The 18,096-nt window shown below is 46.1% G+C and overlaps 1 protein-coding gene across 3 annotated transcripts in view; it reads left to right on the top strand.

Annotated features, from left to right (window-relative positions):
- The first annotated feature begins 3,043 nt into the window (after window positions 1-3,043).
- Window positions 3,044-18,096, top strand: part of LOC135373193 (GTPase-activating protein skywalker-like) — a 42,900-nt gene continuing 27,847 nt past the window's right edge. Inside the window, exons 1-3 of one of the 3 annotated variants that reach the window (XM_064606436.1) lie at window positions 3,044-3,522; window positions 4,000-4,171; window positions 17,501-17,836. In XM_064606436.1, coding sequence (XP_064462506.1) covers window positions 3,410-3,522; window positions 4,000-4,171; window positions 17,501-17,836 — 621 coding nt within the window. In that variant the 5' untranslated portion in view covers window positions 3,044-3,409. The remainder of the gene's footprint in view (window positions 3,523-3,999; window positions 4,172-17,500; window positions 17,837-18,096) is intronic. The other 2 variants (XM_064606435.1, XM_064606437.1) reach the window with 2 other exon arrangements.

The raw sequence follows: 18,096 nt of genomic DNA, 5'->3' as shown, positions 1-18,096 counted from the left end.
TGTAAGGTGCATGAGAGAACTGATTTTCTGAGATTGGAACAACATAGAAAGGACAAATACAAAAAAGCCTCAAATTGCCTAAGAAATTGACGGATGAAAGATGGAAGTCACTGAAAAGGTTAGCCAGCTGTAGGACTCGAACATCTTCTGGATTTCCGGTCCAGGGCTCTACCAATTGAGCTCTACCACTATCTCAAAATAATGTTGTTGTTTGCAACATGGTTAACTTTAGCTATCTTTCGACACCACGACTGGTACCCTTCGCATCAGTAAGCTGGCAACCATGTCAGCAGTCGCCAGCTTCGGGCGCGTTGGCAAAGTGGCTCACTAAAGCTGGATTCACACATGCGTTTTTTAACGCGTTTCGCGTTCGCGGCGCCGCGAAACACGAGCCGCGGAGCGTTTCCAGTCGCTTTTCGAGAACCGCTCCGTGCTGCAGCTTCGGAGGGCAGAAACGTGAAAGCTTTTCATCCAGCCAATCGGAGCTCTCGGAGGGGTGGAGGTGGCTTCCTTTTGGCACCGGCGTGCAACGGCGGGGCTCCCGATACTGCGCTGGGATTTTTTGTCATTTGTGCTTGTGTGTGTGTTTGGTGCTACCGCATGAGCAAATTCCTTGTCACCAATAGTTGTTTGGTGTTTGAGGTATCAAAGATGAGCTGGGAATTTGCGCAAGCCACGGAATCGACGAAAATAAATACGACTTGTGTGTGACCGTGTGTTGGTCGTCGGTAGGTAAACATGTGTCTCGCTCCTTCTGCCGTTCTTTCTCTGCTATTGTGTCACGTCTGCCGTTCCAACGATTGGTGATTCCAGCAGAAATGCTTCACGATAATTATAAAATGGATTACATGCTTCACAATGTAAATTTTGAGGAAGGGAGCTGGAAGTGTCGGCAGGCTCCAAGAGCTTCCCATAGAGCCCATAGTTTGAGATAATTCACACAACAGTGAGCACACGACCAATGAGAGTACAACGTTGTAAAAATTATGCAATGCCAGTCGGCCAATCAGGAGCCTTAACTTTTGCTGACCTTTCGACCTGTTCTGGCTACGATCGACTTCTACCGGATTTCACTCCTACCGCAGTTACCCGATATTCAAAATAACAGAAGCTTCTTTTGGCTAAAAAAATATTTATTTGACATAAAGCACTGATTCAAAGATCTGATACATGGGTGCACTGTGAATACAAACTCCACTACGTTGCTGACGCACTGTAACTAAGTTCGAACTTGAAGCAAAACGAACACAGCTCTCGAAATCCGACAGGGCCTGCGCTTGCACTTCACTCTCCAACCGCTCCAACTCGCGAACCATTCCAGTTCCGGAGTTGATAGACTGTTCGTGGGATAACAGTCGTGTCCAGGAACAGCACAACACGCGTAGAATCACAAACTGAAATCACAAACTATGCTGAAACTGCTGAAACGGCCGCCGGGACGCTGCACACACATGCGCGCGTACAAAATGCGATTTCAAAACGTTGTCGACCAATGGAGCGCGCACACAGACTGGGCCAATGACCTTGCAACGTTGTAGATTGGCGCAGTGGTACATACTCTACAGCCGCATCCTCGGTTACCTGAGGAGGACTGGTGTCGGTACGATCGTGACGTAGCAACAACAACGAAGCGCGTTTTCAGGATGGCGGCTCGGCTATGTGTGACAGGCTCCTCTCGGCGGCGCCGCTTTTTGAAACGCATGTGTGATTGAACCTTAACGGACATTGTTCCCCACATCAATAAATCATTTTGTGCTGTGACGATCATGTGTCATAACTGAAACATGCGTACGCATTGGGCTGCGGGTATATCGGCGTGTATGCGGATGTGCATGATGTTCCTAGTATATCAATGGGATGACAGTGCGTTCTTGGGGATGTTCTCCCGGAGACCCGCGATAAAGCCTCCTGATATTTCTGTTGCAATGCCATAACGGAACACCGTCTATCTCATGACCTTATAGCCTCTCCGTTTGCTCTCCCGCTACTACATTGTCGAAAATGCAATTCAGAACCTCTTAACAGTCCCACTGTAAGGCCTCCATCTGTTCAGACTCAAGGACCTCAGCGAGTGGACAAAGTATGCCTGGGTACATGTGAATGATATCACCTGGCGATTTTCTTTTTGCAGCGGGGAGGCATGTGGTTCATATACCTGTACAGGTAAACATTACCCAAACAAGGAGAAATATATTAGATGCAAGCTGTTTATTACCAATACTGGTACATGAAACATATAAAATGCTGAATAATTGCCATTAACAGAATAGCCAACGATCAACGATGCAGTAGAGTACAGCAGCAGCAGCATTCAGTAGGGAAAGGTCATTGGCAAATGATCAATGATGCAGCAGAGATGACTGTACCCTTATCAACTCTAAAAATACCCTTTTACCCCGACGATACCCTTTGTCATGTCACGCTGCAGCTTTGAACTTGGCATGCCCCTCCTTTGTGGCTGCCCCGTACATGTCGCTTTTCTTCCTTGTTCAGGTAGCAGCAGACTGCTGCCGCGTGCTTACATCTTCCCGCAATTCCCGCTTTACAGGTACACGACGCAACCCAAACTGTTCACGGGTACTTGGACACCTCTGATGGAGAGATACCGAAATCGAGTTAAATCAATTTTCAATGCAGGTAAAATGTGCATTCAATGCTTTTCTGATCAGGTATATCATTTTGATGTACAGTTTACATATATTACTTAAGATCACGCCGTCTCACGTTGAACCGAGCGTTATAAACCACGCTGTCCCTCACTTATTCCGAAATCAACTTCGCTTGAAGGATGATTTCGTTACCGTCTGATGCTTCGCCAATGCCGAAAACACGTTTGACTAGTAACTGGCCCTTCGAAAGATCTGATTCTCGGAAAAAAATCGTCAATGGCCTCCAGCTTTTCAAACCCACGCGGGATGCGATACATTGCTTGCTTGCGCCAGAGCGAAACCGAAACACTCTTGAGTGCGGACCATTGTTTCTATTTGCTTCCGCATGCGGCGCTGTCGTCCGCTGATCGCAACGCCGCCTGGCCGAGAGCTACAGGCCCCGCCCGTTCACCTATAGGACTTCCGTCCGGGGCTTGGGGAGCGGAAGTGCCTCCGTCAATGCTGCTGTGTCATAACATTGCCCAAGATAAGAGTTCCTTTTCACTAACTCCATTGCGGTCATTTGGGGCGGTTCACGAGGGAAGGTGGCAGATGGAGTCGGTCTATGGCATCTTGCATCGCGTCATTTGTTCATTGCTCTCACCGCTTCTAGGTAACATAGTCCGCGTAACGTCTGCACTTTCTCACAAACACCGCAGTATACATCTCTGCACCTCTTTTTAACCTCTTTCTGTACTCATTATCCTCATCGACCATAGCCTCTAGACGAGTTTAGCTTATCTTCCTTTGTGGAGATCCAGATGCAGATGAAGAAGTTGTTGCAAAACTGTGCGTGCACCTATCGTTCCATCATTCCTCCTAACGCTATCAAGACGCACAGGAAGCTGGCTGCCCAAAGCAGGTCGTCTCCGAAGTAAGTGGTCTCTCCGTGTTCTCTTCTAGCCACATTATCTGATCGCAGGACTTCTCCTTAGCTGCTATCTGCTATTGCATTTCAAACCTTGTAGAGCGCAGGGTTAAACGACCAGAAGATGTGCGGTGCTCTCAACATGCGTATTTCAAACATTTTCCAATATATATGCTTCCCTCCTGCCCAGCTGTGTCTGGAGCGTAACAAATGAGACTGAGGCAGACAACCGTGTCCCCTTCACTTCGAAAGGATTTTTGTAACTTGAGTCTAATTTTGATATTCTGCTTGAATATCTCTCAGTTGCATAGAACAAAGGTTAAATCACTGTAATGATGAGACCTCATAGGAAGCATCGCGTTTGCACGATGACAGCTTTTTAAAGCGCCGGTAAGCCTACTGCGCGGGACAGACAATGTCGACGACATCAGAAATCAAGTATTATTTTCATGGCACACCGTAACTCTGATTTTACTGCTGCAGCCATCGTCTCGCACTCAACAAAAGAGAAGTGAAAATGTCATTACCTAGCTGTTTTGTGGCGGACTACGTGGACGCTGCCAAGTTACCCCATCCTCTCCCACGCCCTCCAACTACCGTAGACAAAACGTTCGACGACGTCATGAAGCTGCTTCGCGCTGGCAAGGACAAAGAAGTATGTCCTATTACTTTTACCTTCTGTATTCACGTGTCTGTTTATTGTGATATGTTTGAAATATGTTTGAAAGTTCTCAAACGTCGCTATGCCAGTACTGGACAGCTGTTTCGGCCTTATTGGGTCATCGTCAGCAGTGCGGAGGCAGGCAGCGTTTGAGTGGATGGCGTCACAAGGCCACGTAGCACGTGATTCGTCCCGTCAGGGTGTGCGACTCACCACTGAAGGCCCTGTGCAAAGCTCCCTAGATATAGCTCCTTACATATTTATTGTTATAGTTTCTTAGTACTCTGCAATGCTTGTCACTGGGATAGAATGTCTGTTGCATAGATGTCTACGGACATCAGCAGCCTTCAGGTTTCCGGCATCTCATATATTTTGTAGTACGCGATCCCATGCACGTAAATATATCGCATTGAATGTAGGAAAACATGCAGCGAAGCACATGTTAAATCTCTAATTGCATTGCACGACAGTTTGTTCGTCGAAGTTTCAGTATTATGGCTGTGCGAACAGTTGTTTTAAAGTGGACGCGAATACAAGGCACACACATACAGGGCGTCTCAGAAATCGTGTCATTGAATTATAATTGTAGAGAACTACGCCACCTAGAATCACGTGGTCAACGGCATTTGTTCTCACTACATTTTTGGCGCCTGTCAGATTAATCGGAGAACTTTAATGGAACAAGAAAATACGTCCGTACAGTCAGAAGACCAGCGAGTGAATGTCGAATATCCCGCGATTCGTGCCCGTGGCCCGAGCCCGCCATACTCTCGTCCTCATCCTCCTCGCTAGCACGGCCCCGGTCGAGGAAATTGCGTCCTTCGTAGTTATCGAAATTCTCGTCGGTCACGTAATCCAGTAACCGTCTAGGCGGTCGGCGCGTTCGTTTGGGATTGTGATGGCAAACGTCTTGCAATGGAGTTGCACAGGGTGTGTCACTTGTTAAGCTTGGTTGTTCCGGTGAAGGCTGATTGTGGTCATGCTGTTGAAACAGCTCAGTGAGGTCAAAGTCATGTTCCAAAAGAGGGTTCGCTATAGTGTTTCATCTGCATAGCCGTCGCTGTCTTGCTTTCGGTACTCCCATTCAGTAGCGGTCTTTCTATGTATAAGGTCCGTGAAAAGGGCTCCCTAATTTCCCACCTCTGATTCCGCCATTGTGCCATTAAACCCATAATCGCTGATCGCTGATTTCGTTGGAGAAGAGCACTTCATTTCCGGTTTGAAATGATGGTCGCTGTTATGACGAAAGCATCACAGTCTATGTTCAGTTCGTTATCGATATATCGCCGGGGGCAGTAATTGAAAAGTAACGGAGTAAAAGTAATGGAGATGTTTCTAATGCGGCGTGGTCGGTGATGTTCACCTGGAAAGTGGAACATTTCAGGTACGCACCACAGCGGTCAATGTCTCCGCTAATGTTTTTGCGAAGCACGTGCAAAAGTCTACCGGTGACCCGTTCGACAACTCCATTTGTCTCCGAAGCGTAAGGCACTGCTGGCTGTCGTGCGATATGGCGGTCGGTGAAATACTTTGTCGCGTAGCGTTGTCGCTAATGACTGTTCGAGGTGTTCCGTAATGTGTGTCCATATATTTCCCAAGGTACGGTATTAAAAGAGAGTTCTGTTTTTCCCTTTTGACTTGTCATTTGCTCTCTTGCTATTTCCTTTCGCTGCCTTCCGAACGTTACTTTGTTTACTGTTCCTTTTCTTCTTTCTTTTTTTTTTTTCGAGCATCGAGCACTGCCTGTTCTTCCTTCTGCGACTAACGCGGTGTTAAGCGTTGCTTTTACACGGCATGAGGGACATGTTCGTTGGGCGGCCGTGTTCGTTGCGCGCATGTGCGCGCTGCTATTGTCTCTTCATGCGTCAATGAAATTGTTTACATAAAAACTACATCTTCCTATCCGTTTTTCACGGACTATTGAACAAAGGTACAGCCGCAATGATCGGGTGCTTGAAAATATCCTGTACTCGATTCTCAGAACCGTATGACGCTGCTGCCATAATCGGAGGATACGCTCACAGCTGAAGTGTTTGGTCACAACGATGGTACCACGGTGGATGGTACTAATCGCACCTGCAATCAGGTCGTGCCTTTTTGTTGTTGTTTTTTCTTCCCTTTTTTACATTTCAAAGGCCCTCTACAGTCACGCGGATTCCAGTTTTCCTGGCTTCGTTTTGAGGAGACAAAGAAAGACTGAGAAACCTGAGACTGGGGAAAAGACGAAAAACAGACGACGCACACAAACTCTCAATTTCAACTCCTGTTTTTCGTCTCTTCCCCAGTCTCGGGTTTTTCATCATAGATCTTTTTGATTGATATTTGTTTATTCTGCTTTGTTATTTCCTTCCTTAGTGCTTCCTTCATTATTGCTGTCGCACAGACTTTGGGGTGCCTGGTAGAGGCTGCTTTATATTTAGCTTTATGCTGTTAAGAACAAGAGCCGTCAAAATAGAAAGAAAGCCTCGTTACATCCGCAGCAGCGGTAACATTTGTTTAAAAAGAAAATTCAAAAATTCCGCACATGGCACCTTTGGCACGACACAGCACGCGTGCGTCCAGTTGCAATCATTTGAAATTAGCGGGGGAAAGCATCTCCACGGCGCTTTCGAAAACGCAGTACAGGGCCTCTTCAAACGACGCTGCTATTCAAGTAAACAGGCAGAAAAACGAATCCACAAGAGGTAGTGTGGCGATCAAAACACGACTTAACGTCAACAAAATCGTGTTCCCTATTCTCGGGGTTGTACCTCATGCAACAACATAACGTGACCGCCTAAGAGAGTCATGACTTATCTGTAAGGTCCCTCATGAAAAAGTCTCATGCCCCCAAGGTCTTTCATGGTGGCATTCATACAGGGTGGTCCATCAACCATGATAGAAATTCATTGTAAAAAACGTAGGCCTCGGAGGGATATGCGGTCAAGACATTTTTTTCTGCCAATAGCTTTTCTCACATATTTGTAATATTTTTATTTCATTTAAATTGACGGAAACCTAATTTCTTGAATTAAACTCCGAAATTTCCCAAGGCAATCTAACGTATTATTTGCGGAAATGGGTTCCCCGTCATCAGTTTACTCGGTATAGCACATAACCCCACTCGTAAAGCAATGGCAATTTCCGAAATAAATTCGCCAAAAATCCGTGGAAATGAGAGCCCTGGGCACCGCCTCTTTTTTGACCGTTTGAGCGCAAAGCTGCGAAAAAGGAGGTTACATTGACACACCATACGAGGGGGAAAGGGTTACAAACCCAACACACAGAGCAGTTCCGCTGCCAGGTATCAGCTTTGTCCACGTCGCGCTCTTTTTCCTTTATTCGTGTTTTGCTCAGTGTGTTTGTTTGCTTTTGGATGCGTACGCGGCAGTTTTCACCATGACCGCTGATAGCGGTCTCGCGGTTTTTCTGCACCACCTTATTGTCATGAACCTGTGTATGTGTGTGAGAGAGAGATAGATAGATAGAGAGAGAGAGTTGTATGCACGAACGCCTGTCAGCTCTCTTCTTTTTTCAATTCGTTTGTTTCAACATGCTACAGATTTCTTCACATTCAACAAACTTCCTGTGTACTTTTATTAGGTTATAATTAGCAACACTTTCAATGCAGAACAAGATACGTTCCCTTTAACTTTCACTTAAAAAAAAAGAAACGAAAGTTGAAATCAAAACGAAAGGCGTGAAAGCAAAATATCACCATGCACCAGGTATGGGTAAAAGTGTTCGAAGTGTTCGCCATCTGCCGCAATGCTCTCCGAATTGCATCTTTCGCGACCCTTTTTATTTCGGATCTGGAAAGCGACGAGGAGACAGCAGTGAAAGGAACGAATGGACCCATGACCTCATCCGTGAGGTTCCTCACAAAGGACCTCACGGCCTCAACCGTGAGGTTCCTCACAAAGGGCCTCACGGCCTCATCAGTGAGGTTCCTCACAAAGGGCCTCACTGCCTCATCTGTGAGGCTTCTCACGGAATACCTTGTACCCTCACGAATTGATGGCCTCACGACGACTGGCCTCATGAAGGTCCTCACGGTGGGCCTCATGAGTGACAGTGCCTCACGACTGTCCTCATGAGGAACATTCAGCGTAGCCTGGCCTCACTCACCCTCATTAGTGAGTGAGGCCGCCCAGCCATGGTGGCATGTCGAGGGACGAATGATGAAGAACGAGAGGGCGAAAACCAAGGCCAAGTGAGAGTAGGTAGGAAAGAGTTCTTTCAAAGCTTTACAAGTTACACCATCTGGCAGTCGGCCTGTCATTTATATTACCGACGTGTACCCTCTGGTGTGACTGGTTGTCACAAAAGTACTGAAACTTTTAAATTATATGTTACAGCATTTTTAACGTGGCCTAACCAACAGCAACCTAATTAAGCGTGTACCTTCTGCGAATTTTAGACAATATCCGTCTAGCATCGCTGTGACCATGCTTGTCGTAGTAGCATGTGAGAACAGCGCGCTTGAGAGCTCGTGGTACATTGGTCTGGCCTTGCGTTGATGTTGACATAAAGGTGCCGTTGACGTGTCCATACTGCGTATCCGTATTCACGGGACGAGTAGGATTTTCGATGTCGTCTATAATAAGCTTCAACTCGGGATCGCTTCTTTATGCTTGGTTTAGACGAGTGTCCTCTGCGCGAAGTACCAGCAGAGAGTGAACATGTAGCAGAGCAAGCGTTTGGGCTGGTTGGTTCATATTGAATTAAAAACAATTAAAAACCCAGAGTGTTGAGTAGGACAAGGACAGAGGATAAAACGACAAGGACCGGCACTGAGCTTCAACCAAGTGAAGTTTATTTTTCGAGGAAACCAGTGACAGCCCTCTCACCCCGCAAAAACCGACCAAAAGAGAGCGCTATACAATCGCGCAAATCTGCCTGCCTATCTGTTGTGTCGTGCGTTGATAAATTCTTCTATTTTCTTGGTGAAATCAATGGATGCCATGCTAACACAATTATCCCCTTCCTCTCGAATGTACCTAGCCTCCTGATAAAGAAGCTTCCCTCTTCCATGCCCGTGAAAAAGAATTTGCGTTCCGCGATAATCTGGGGGCGTTTACGTGGTCTTTTAAAGTTGAATATTGGGAGCTCAGCATGGCATGCTCCTGCAACCTGACGTTGACGCATCTCTGCGTTTGCCCAATGTAAAATTTCTTGCAACCTCAAGGAATTTTGTACACGACATTCCGTTTGCAACCGGTGAACCTAGTTTTGTGTTTTATTTTACATCCCGGTTCTTCTGGATTATTGACTTTCCTCGGAAGTGATGCCAGTGCGCCCCCTTTCCTCAAAACCACGTTGACCCCATACTTTCTCCCTAGCTTTTTCAACCTGTGTGATGCAGTATGCACATATGGGATCACCACGAAATTCTTATCTAATTCTGTTTCTTTGAACGACCTCCGCCATGACACGATTACATGAATCGTAAAGCATAATATCGGGATACCCTGACTTCTCAAACCTGAATATCTGCTGACGGACGCTCTTCATGACCTCATGACAACAGGAGTTGTCTAACGCCCTTCTTGTAGCATTTTTTATGATGCTGTTTTCTACTGTTTTTGAATGGCAAGACTCATACGGAAAAACAGGGTTTTCCGTTCTTTGCTGGTATCTCCAACAGAAATGGGAATCCGACCTTCTAATGTCCAAATCCAAGAACTTCCGTCCCGTTATTCCACTCAACCGTGAAACACGTGGGTGCTCCGATTTGTCTTATTGTGTCAATGACCTCTTGCAAATCTACGTTCCCCTGGACACAGAAAAAATAATCGTCTATATAACGAAAGCCCTTCAAGATCCCTAAATTTCTTTTTAAACGTTGGCGGTAACAATATTTCTATCAATCTCTGCGAGGACAAGTGAGCTCAAGATTGGTGCAATCCTTGACCCGATACATACTCCTGTTTTTTGTCTGTACACCTGACCTTTTACCTCCATCATGGTGGGCGTCAAGTAAAGCTCCAGGAGTTTTATGAACTGCTCCATACCGAGCCCTGCCCCGTTCTGAAACCTTATTACTCTGTGCGCCTCTATCGACTCTTGCACACATCTAAGAATGGCTTGATTGTCAAGGCTGTAATACATGTCAACGATGTCCAAAGAAAAAATATTGATTCCCTCCCACTTTTCCAAACATTTTAAAAAAATCAACGACAGCCGTGGAATTCTTAAGTTCAAATGGGTCATTAATTTCCAACAATTCTAACTTCTCCTGCAAAAACTTGCTGAGATCATTCTGCCAAGTCCCTTTTCCCGTTATTATGGCTCTTAGCGGGGCTCCTTCCTTGTGTACCTTTATGGCGTAAAAAGCTCTTAGGTAATCCTCAGTAGAATTCTTAATCTTAGTGACAATATTTTCTAACCCTAAGCCCTCAAACAATTTCTTCGCTGCTGAGTTTAACGTACGACCTGGTCTGCCTTTTACTTTTACAAAATTCTTTTGCAATGCTTCTTCCTGCTTCCTATCGTAATTACTCTTATCCAGAACAACAAATGTTCCGGATTTATCTGCCGTTAACAGTGAGAGGTTGCTAGATTTGAGTTCATTTACGGCAAGTTTTGTAAAATGTTGCTGTCGAGAAGACACCTGACAACCCTTCAACAGGTCAACAGCGGTATCCACAAGATTCTTCCTGGCACTTTCTGGAACCTTTTGAGCCAGTTCATATGCCATGCCTGACAAATCCAGATTATCCGTCTGCTTTTCCCTTGTTGGTCCCTTGTTGATAACCGCCATGGTGCTGTCAGTGAGCTGGGCGTTATCCAGCACAACGGCCGAGTTGCGCACGGTTTGTTTACGCCTCTTCTTTGGTATGTTTCGGATGAAATTGTCCCACCTCTTTTGCAAGTTGAGAGAAAGTTGTCAGGCGAGTACTTGAAACTGTACCGATGACTTGTGTCCTACCCCGTAAACAACCTGTGCGATGTTGGATGCGGCGCCGAAAAACAGTCTTGATTGATGATAGGCTTCTGCCCGACAGATGCGAAGAATCCTTCGTTGATGCGAACCCGAAGGCATGAAGAATCCCATGGGGGTCTGAAGATCCGGGGGGAACGTTTTCTTTCGAAGATGAAAGGAGAACACCCTTCCTTTCCATTCCAAATCCATAGAGGTGTGTAACAAATTGTAGAGGAGTGCTACACCAGAAGCATGCGTCGAAAATTCCCGGGGATTGGGAAATATATAAAAAGAGATGCCCGATAAACTAGAAAGCACATGTAGCAGAGCAAGCGTTTGGGCGGGTTAGTTCATATTGAATTAAATAGAATTTTTCTGTGTCCAGGGGAACGTAGATTTGCAAGAGGTCATTGACACAATAACACAAATCGGAGCACCCATGTGTTTCACGGTTGAGTGGAATAACGGGACGGAACTACAGTTCTTGGATTTGTACATTAGAAGGTCGATTCCCATTTCTGTTGGAGATACCAGCAAAGAACAGAAAAGCCTGTTTTGTCGAATGAGTCTTGCCATTCAAAAGCAGTAAAAAAACAGCATCATAAAAAATGCTATAAGAAGGGCGTTAGACAACTCCTGTTGTCATGAGGTCATGAAGAGCGTCCGTCAGCAGATATTCAGGGTTGAGAAGTCAGGGTATCCCGATATTATACTTTACGATTCATGTAATCGTGTCATGGTGGAGGTCGTTCAGAGAAAAACCAAATAAACAGAATTAGAGAAGAATTTCGCTGTGATCCCATATGTGCATACTGCGTCACACAGGTTGAAAAAGCTAGGGAGAAAGTATGGGGTCAACGTGGTTTTCAGGAAAGGGAGCGCACTGAGGAAATCACTTCCGAGGAAAGTCAATAATCCATTAGAACCGGAATGTACAATAAAACACAAAACTAGGTTCACCGGTTGCAAACGGAATGTCGTGTACAAAATTCCTTGAGGTTGCAAGAAATTTTACATTGGGCAAACGCAGAGATGCGTCAACGTCAGGTTGCAGGAGCATGCCAGGCCGAGCTCCCAATATTCAACTTTAAAAGACCACGAAAAAGATTGCGATAGTTGCAAAAAACAGCCCCCAGATTATCGCGGAACGCAAATTCTTTTTCACGGGCATGGAAGAGGGAAGCTTCTTTATCAGGAGGCTAGGTACATTCGAGAGGAAGGGGATAATTGTGTTAGCATGGCATTGATTTCACCAAGAAAATAGAATTTATCAACACACGACACAACAGATAGGCAAGCAGATTTGGAAGAACTTGTTTCTAGTGTATAGCTCTCTTTTGGTCGGTTTTTGCGGGGTGAGAGGGGTGTCACTGGTTTGCTCGAAAAATAAACTTCACTTGGTTGCAGTTTTATCCTCTGTCCTTGTCCTACCCAGCACTGGTTTTTTTTTAATTGTTTTTAATTCGGAGAGTGAACCCCTTCCAGTAACCTGGATAAGGTGTCAGCGATTGCGTTTTGCTTACCGAGTGCGTGACGTATGGGGAAATTGTATTCGAGCATAACTTGGGTGATACGTCTGTGTGATGTGTTCTTTGTCATAATGTGCATGACTGCCCATGCGGTTGTCGGTGTAAATGTCAAAATGTGCGAGTGCATGGAGGTAGCAATGAAACTTCTCAGTTATAGCCCAATCCAAGGCGACTGCTTCAAGCTCCGTCGAGTGTTCTCATCGGACACCGGAACTTCCTTGCTCGCATATTCCACAATATGAGTATTGTTGCCCCTTTCGCTGGACTAAACAGCTCCAAAACCTTTTTTGTGAGGCGTCGATATAGCTTCGGTACGTAGGTCATGACTGAAGGTTGCGAGTAGTGGTGCCTGTGTGAGACACCCTTTAAACCTGCTCATCGCAGTGTCGCAATCGGTGGTGCAGACGAACGGTGCGTCTTTCTTGGTCAGATCGGTGAGAAGGTGGGCGTTTTTTAATAGCCGTTGATGTACTTCCTATGGTACCAAGTCAGTCCAAGAAATGAGCGTACTTCGGTCTTGCTGCGCGGTCGAGGATAGTCTGCAATTGCATTGGTACGTTCCGGGTCGATAGAAATCCCTTCCTGCGAAACGATGAGAACCAAAAACTGAATTGATTGGCTAGCAAAAAGAACACTTGGCAATGTCGATTCGTAATGCAAGTTCGCACAGTGCCCGCGCGTTTCGTTAAGAAGTTCGTTGATCCATGTCGTTTGCGAAGACTCAGATGTCGTCGATGTAGATTTGGACGTGCCATGTGTCGGTGAGGTGCTGTAACCCATCGTTCATGACACTTTACATGGTCGCTGCAGCATTACATACGCCGTAAACCATAGAGTTGTGCTTGTATAATGTCCATTTTCAGTGACAAATGCGGCTTTAGGCTTGTCGGATTCCTCGAGTCGAATATTAAGGAAAGCCTTCTTGATGTCGAGCTTGGTAAAGTCGTGAGACCCAGCTATTTTCTGGAGTATAGTGTCGGTGCGTGGCATGCTTTACTGTCTTCGCGTTGTGGTATCTGTAACCGAGCCTTTTTGGCGTGGATGTGTGATACGGTTGGTCAACAACCAAGACAGGTGAGGCATATGGCGATACTGATGCTCTGAAACCTTTGCGAAGCCAAATCCGCAGTTTCGACCTTGATAGATATTCTGTTTACTTCGGAAGCCGAGTATGGCTGCATGTGTATTGGTTTATCGTCGATGAGATCAGTGGCGTGCTGAACGTGCGGACGAAGGCCAAGTTCTTTGCCAGGTTGAGTAAAGACGCCCGTATTTGCCAGTAATACGTCCTTGAGGTTTAGGAACTCTGTTGCGTTTGTGCAGTTCTGGAGGCATTGTATCTTCACTGCGACATATCCCTTAGACGGAAGCGTTGGAAGTGGTCTGTCATTTGTCTGAGTGCTGTCATCAGATTGAACCAATTTCTGGGGTCCACCAAAGTTGACTGTGGCAGCGTGTAGATCCCTATCAGAATGGTTGTCCCGTTGTACTCGTCGTGATACAGTAGGCCACGGGGAGTCCGAATCCGCGGCGAGAGAAGCAGGCGGCGCAAGTGTAGCTTCCGTTGTATAGGGGTATGTCGGTATCTATTCGAGTGTCATCATTAACGTAACATTCCATATAGTCGTACGGAGCTCCGCGACGCCAATCGAGGCCGACGGTGAGTTGGTACTTGACGTTCTTCACAATCCGGAGTCCGACTCAATTGGTAGAGCCTTGGACCGATAATCCAGAAGATGTGGGTTCGAGTCCTACAGCTGGCTAACCTTTTCAGTGACTTTCATCTTTCATCGTTAATTTCTTAGGCAATTTTAGGCCTTGTATGTCCTTTCTATGTTGCTGTATGATGGAAGTCACTGAAAAGGTTAGTTAGCTGTAGGACACGAACCCTCATCTTCTGGTACATTCCAGGGCTCTGCCAATTCAGCTAAGCTAACACACCTCTCCAGCGACTTCCAAGGGTGCGTCATCTGAAGGGACAAACCAACCAGTCTCTCACTCATCCCCCTTTCACTCTTACATTTTTCTCACTCATACACACAATCATGCGACGGGATCGACGCAAGCGGCATCAGTTGAACAAGAGACAATTGATGTTTTGAGGCTGAAACACATAGAAAGGACAAATACATACAAAGCCTCAAGTGCCTCAGAAATTAATGATGAAAGATGGAAGTCACTGAATAGGTTAGCCAGCAGTAGAACTCGAACCCACATCTTCTGGTACCTTCCAGGGCTCTACCACTTCAGCTAAGCTAACACACCTCTCCAGCGACTTCCAAGGGTGCGTCATGTGAAGGGACAAACCAACCACTCTCTCACTCATCCCCCTTTCACTCTTACATTTTTCTCACTCATACACACAATCATGCGACGGGACCGACGCAAGCGGCATCAGTTGAACAAGAGACAATTTATGTTCTGAGGGTGGAACACATAGAAAGGACAAATACATACAAAGCCTCAAGTGCCTCATAAATTAATGATGAAAGATGGAAGGCACTGAAAAGGTTAGCCAGCTGTAGGACTCGAATCCACATCTTCTGGTACCTTCCATGGCTCTACCAATTCAGCTAAGGTGACACACCTCTCCAGCGACTTCAAAGGGTGCGTCATCTGAAGGGACAAACCAACCATTCTCTCACTCGTCCTCCTTTCACTCTTACATTTTTCTCACTCATACACACAATCATGCGACGGGACCGACGCAAGCGGCATCAGTTGAGGAAGAGACAATTGATGTTCTGAGGCTCGAACACATAGAAAGGACAAATACATACAAGGCCTCAAGTGCCTCAGAAATTAATGATGGAAGATGGATGTCACTGAAAAGGTTAGCGAGCTGTAGGACTCGAACCCACATCTTCTGGTACATTCCAGGGCTCTACCAGTTCAGCTAAGCTAACACACCTCTCCAGCGACTTCCAAGGGTGCGTCATCTGAAGGGCCAAACCAACCACTCTCTCACTCATCCCCCTTTCACTCTTGCATTTTTGCTCATCATACACACAATCATGCGACGGGACCGACGGATGCGGCATCAGTTGAACAAGAGACAATTGATGTTTTGAGGCTGAAACACATAGAAAGGACAAATACATACAAAGCCTCAAGTGGCTCAGAAATTAATGATGAAAGATGGAAGTCACTGAAAGGGTTAGCCAGCTGTAGGACTCGAACCCACATCTTCTGGTACCTCCCAGGGCTCTACCAATTCAGCTAAGCTAACACACCTCTCCAGCGACTTCCAAGGGTGCGTCATCTGAAGGGCCAAACCAACCACTCTCTCACTCATCCCCCTTTCACTCTTGCATTTTTGCTCATCATACACACAATCATGCGACGGGACCGACGGATGCGGCATCAGTTGAAGAAGAGACAATTGATGTTCTGAGGCTGGAACACATAGAAAGAACAAATAGACACAAAGCCTCAAGTGCCTCAGAAATTAATGATGAAAGATGGAAGGCACTGAAAAGGTTAGCCAGCTGTAGGACTCGAATCCACATCTTCTGGTACCTTCCATGGCTCTACCAATTCAGCTAAGGTGACACACCTCTCCAGCGACTTCAAAGGGTGCGTCATCTGAAGGGACAAACCAACCATTCTCTCACTCGTCCTCCTTTCACTCTTACATTTTTGCTCACTCATACACACATTCATGCGATGGGACCGACGCAAGCGGCATCAGTTGAACAAGAGACAATTGATGTTCTGAGGCTACATACAAAGCCTCAAGTGCCTCAGAAATTAACTCGAACCCACTCGTCTAGGAGGACTCGAACCCACATCATCTGGATGTCTCTTCTTACACTGATGCCGCTTGCGTCGATCCCGTCGTACGAATGTGTGTATGAGTGAGAAAAATGTATGGGTTAAAAGGGGAGGAGTGAGAGAGTGGTTGGTTTGCCCCTTCAGATGACGCACCCTTGCAAGTCTCTGGGGAGGTATGTAAGCTTAGCTGAATTGGTAGAGCCCGGGACCGGCAACCCAGAAGATGTGGGTTCGAGTCCTACAGCTGGCTAACGTTTTGAGCGACTTCCATCTTTCATCAAGTACCACATGTCCGTGAACAAAAATGTCCGTTATTTTGTTAAGTCGGAGTTCTCAACTTTTTTGTCTAGTTATGTCGTCTCCCGGTTTTTGGAGTATTGTTGCAGGAATTTCCATGCCTAGTATAAGCTCAATACAGACTGTATAGAAAGTTTATACATTGTAGTTCCTGAATCCTGTAATAGAGTGTGTGTAGAGTTTACCAGTTAAAAACCCTATATGGCTTCTCTCTATTTCCTATGCACAAGATTAATACTAGACACGATAGATTGATTCTCTATAGGTCCTGTATAGAAACTAGAAAATCATTTTCATAAGGGTAACCGCACAGTATGACCACATATATATCATTGCTGCTACGATACTGCATGCAGTAGTTAAAGATGGCAATGGGACACTTCACGACCCTATTTTACAGCGACAACTGTTAAGTGCTCAATTGCCCAGCTCGGTGATGAGTGCTCAGTGAGATGCTGTTCCGTGTCTCTCATCGCCCAAAATCAACGAGGTGGAGCGAAGAAACGAGGAACGATATAATAAATATGACGAGATATTTTACAGCGGCAGCTGTTACCTCCTTTCTCATTGATCACTTGCAAGCTCGATATCTCCGACGGGACTCTAAACGGAACCACCGCCATCCTAAAGCACATGGACTTTGACGAAGAGGGTCTATCGATGTGCATTTGGCTTCACTTGGAAGGAGACTCCACGGGCACATAAACAGCTCTGTCGCTGTCGTTGATTTGATGTCACAGTAACTTTGATTTCATTTGCCGCTTTTTCCTGGTGCTAATGCGATAAACAAAACAAGGTACATATGCGCTCTTTCTCCAGGCGAAACAGATAGTCCGGACGCAGCACTGGTCAATAGACTATCCTAGACGTGGTGAACTGTGGACCAGTCTGAGTATGTACCATGCCCGGCCACGTCCAGGAGATATGGACTACGCATCGCTTGTGAGCGACACCTTGGGTAGCTTGGGTTGGCCGTCTAACATCCCGGCCTTCGCGGATCCCATCTTCTGCGAGGACTATCTACTGAATGCCGAGGGGCAACGCCGCGTCGAACGACTTGTCTACGTGATCTCCAGTAGCCACCCATTCATCACATACTGCCCACTCCTACACCCGCTAGCCACTCTTTTCCTGCACTACGTCACCGAAGACCGGGTGAGTAGAACATTTTCAATGTAGTATCGTTAGCAAGCAATCAACAGACAGTTTCAGTAGATTAGAAGCTTTTGACGATAACAGTTCCGAAAACATAAGCCAATCGCCCTGTTTCTGCGAAGCGGGTGTTTGGGGTTTTGGATTCGATAACTTCCTTTATCGTATCTTTTTCGCAGTGTTCCTACGATGTACTAAAACTCGCTACTAAGTCATCGATAGCTATACGCATCAACATCGGAGGTGACGATAAGTAGTCCTCA

The sequence above is a fragment of the Ornithodoros turicata genome, unplaced genomic scaffold (genome assembly GCF_037126465.1).
Source record: "Ornithodoros turicata isolate Travis unplaced genomic scaffold, ASM3712646v1 Chromosome22, whole genome shotgun sequence".
Taxonomy (NCBI): Eukaryota; Metazoa; Arthropoda; class Arachnida; order Ixodida; family Argasidae; genus Ornithodoros; species Ornithodoros turicata.
The sequence above is the reverse complement of the archived record's forward strand: the minus strand, read 5'-3'. Positions and strand labels throughout refer to the sequence as shown.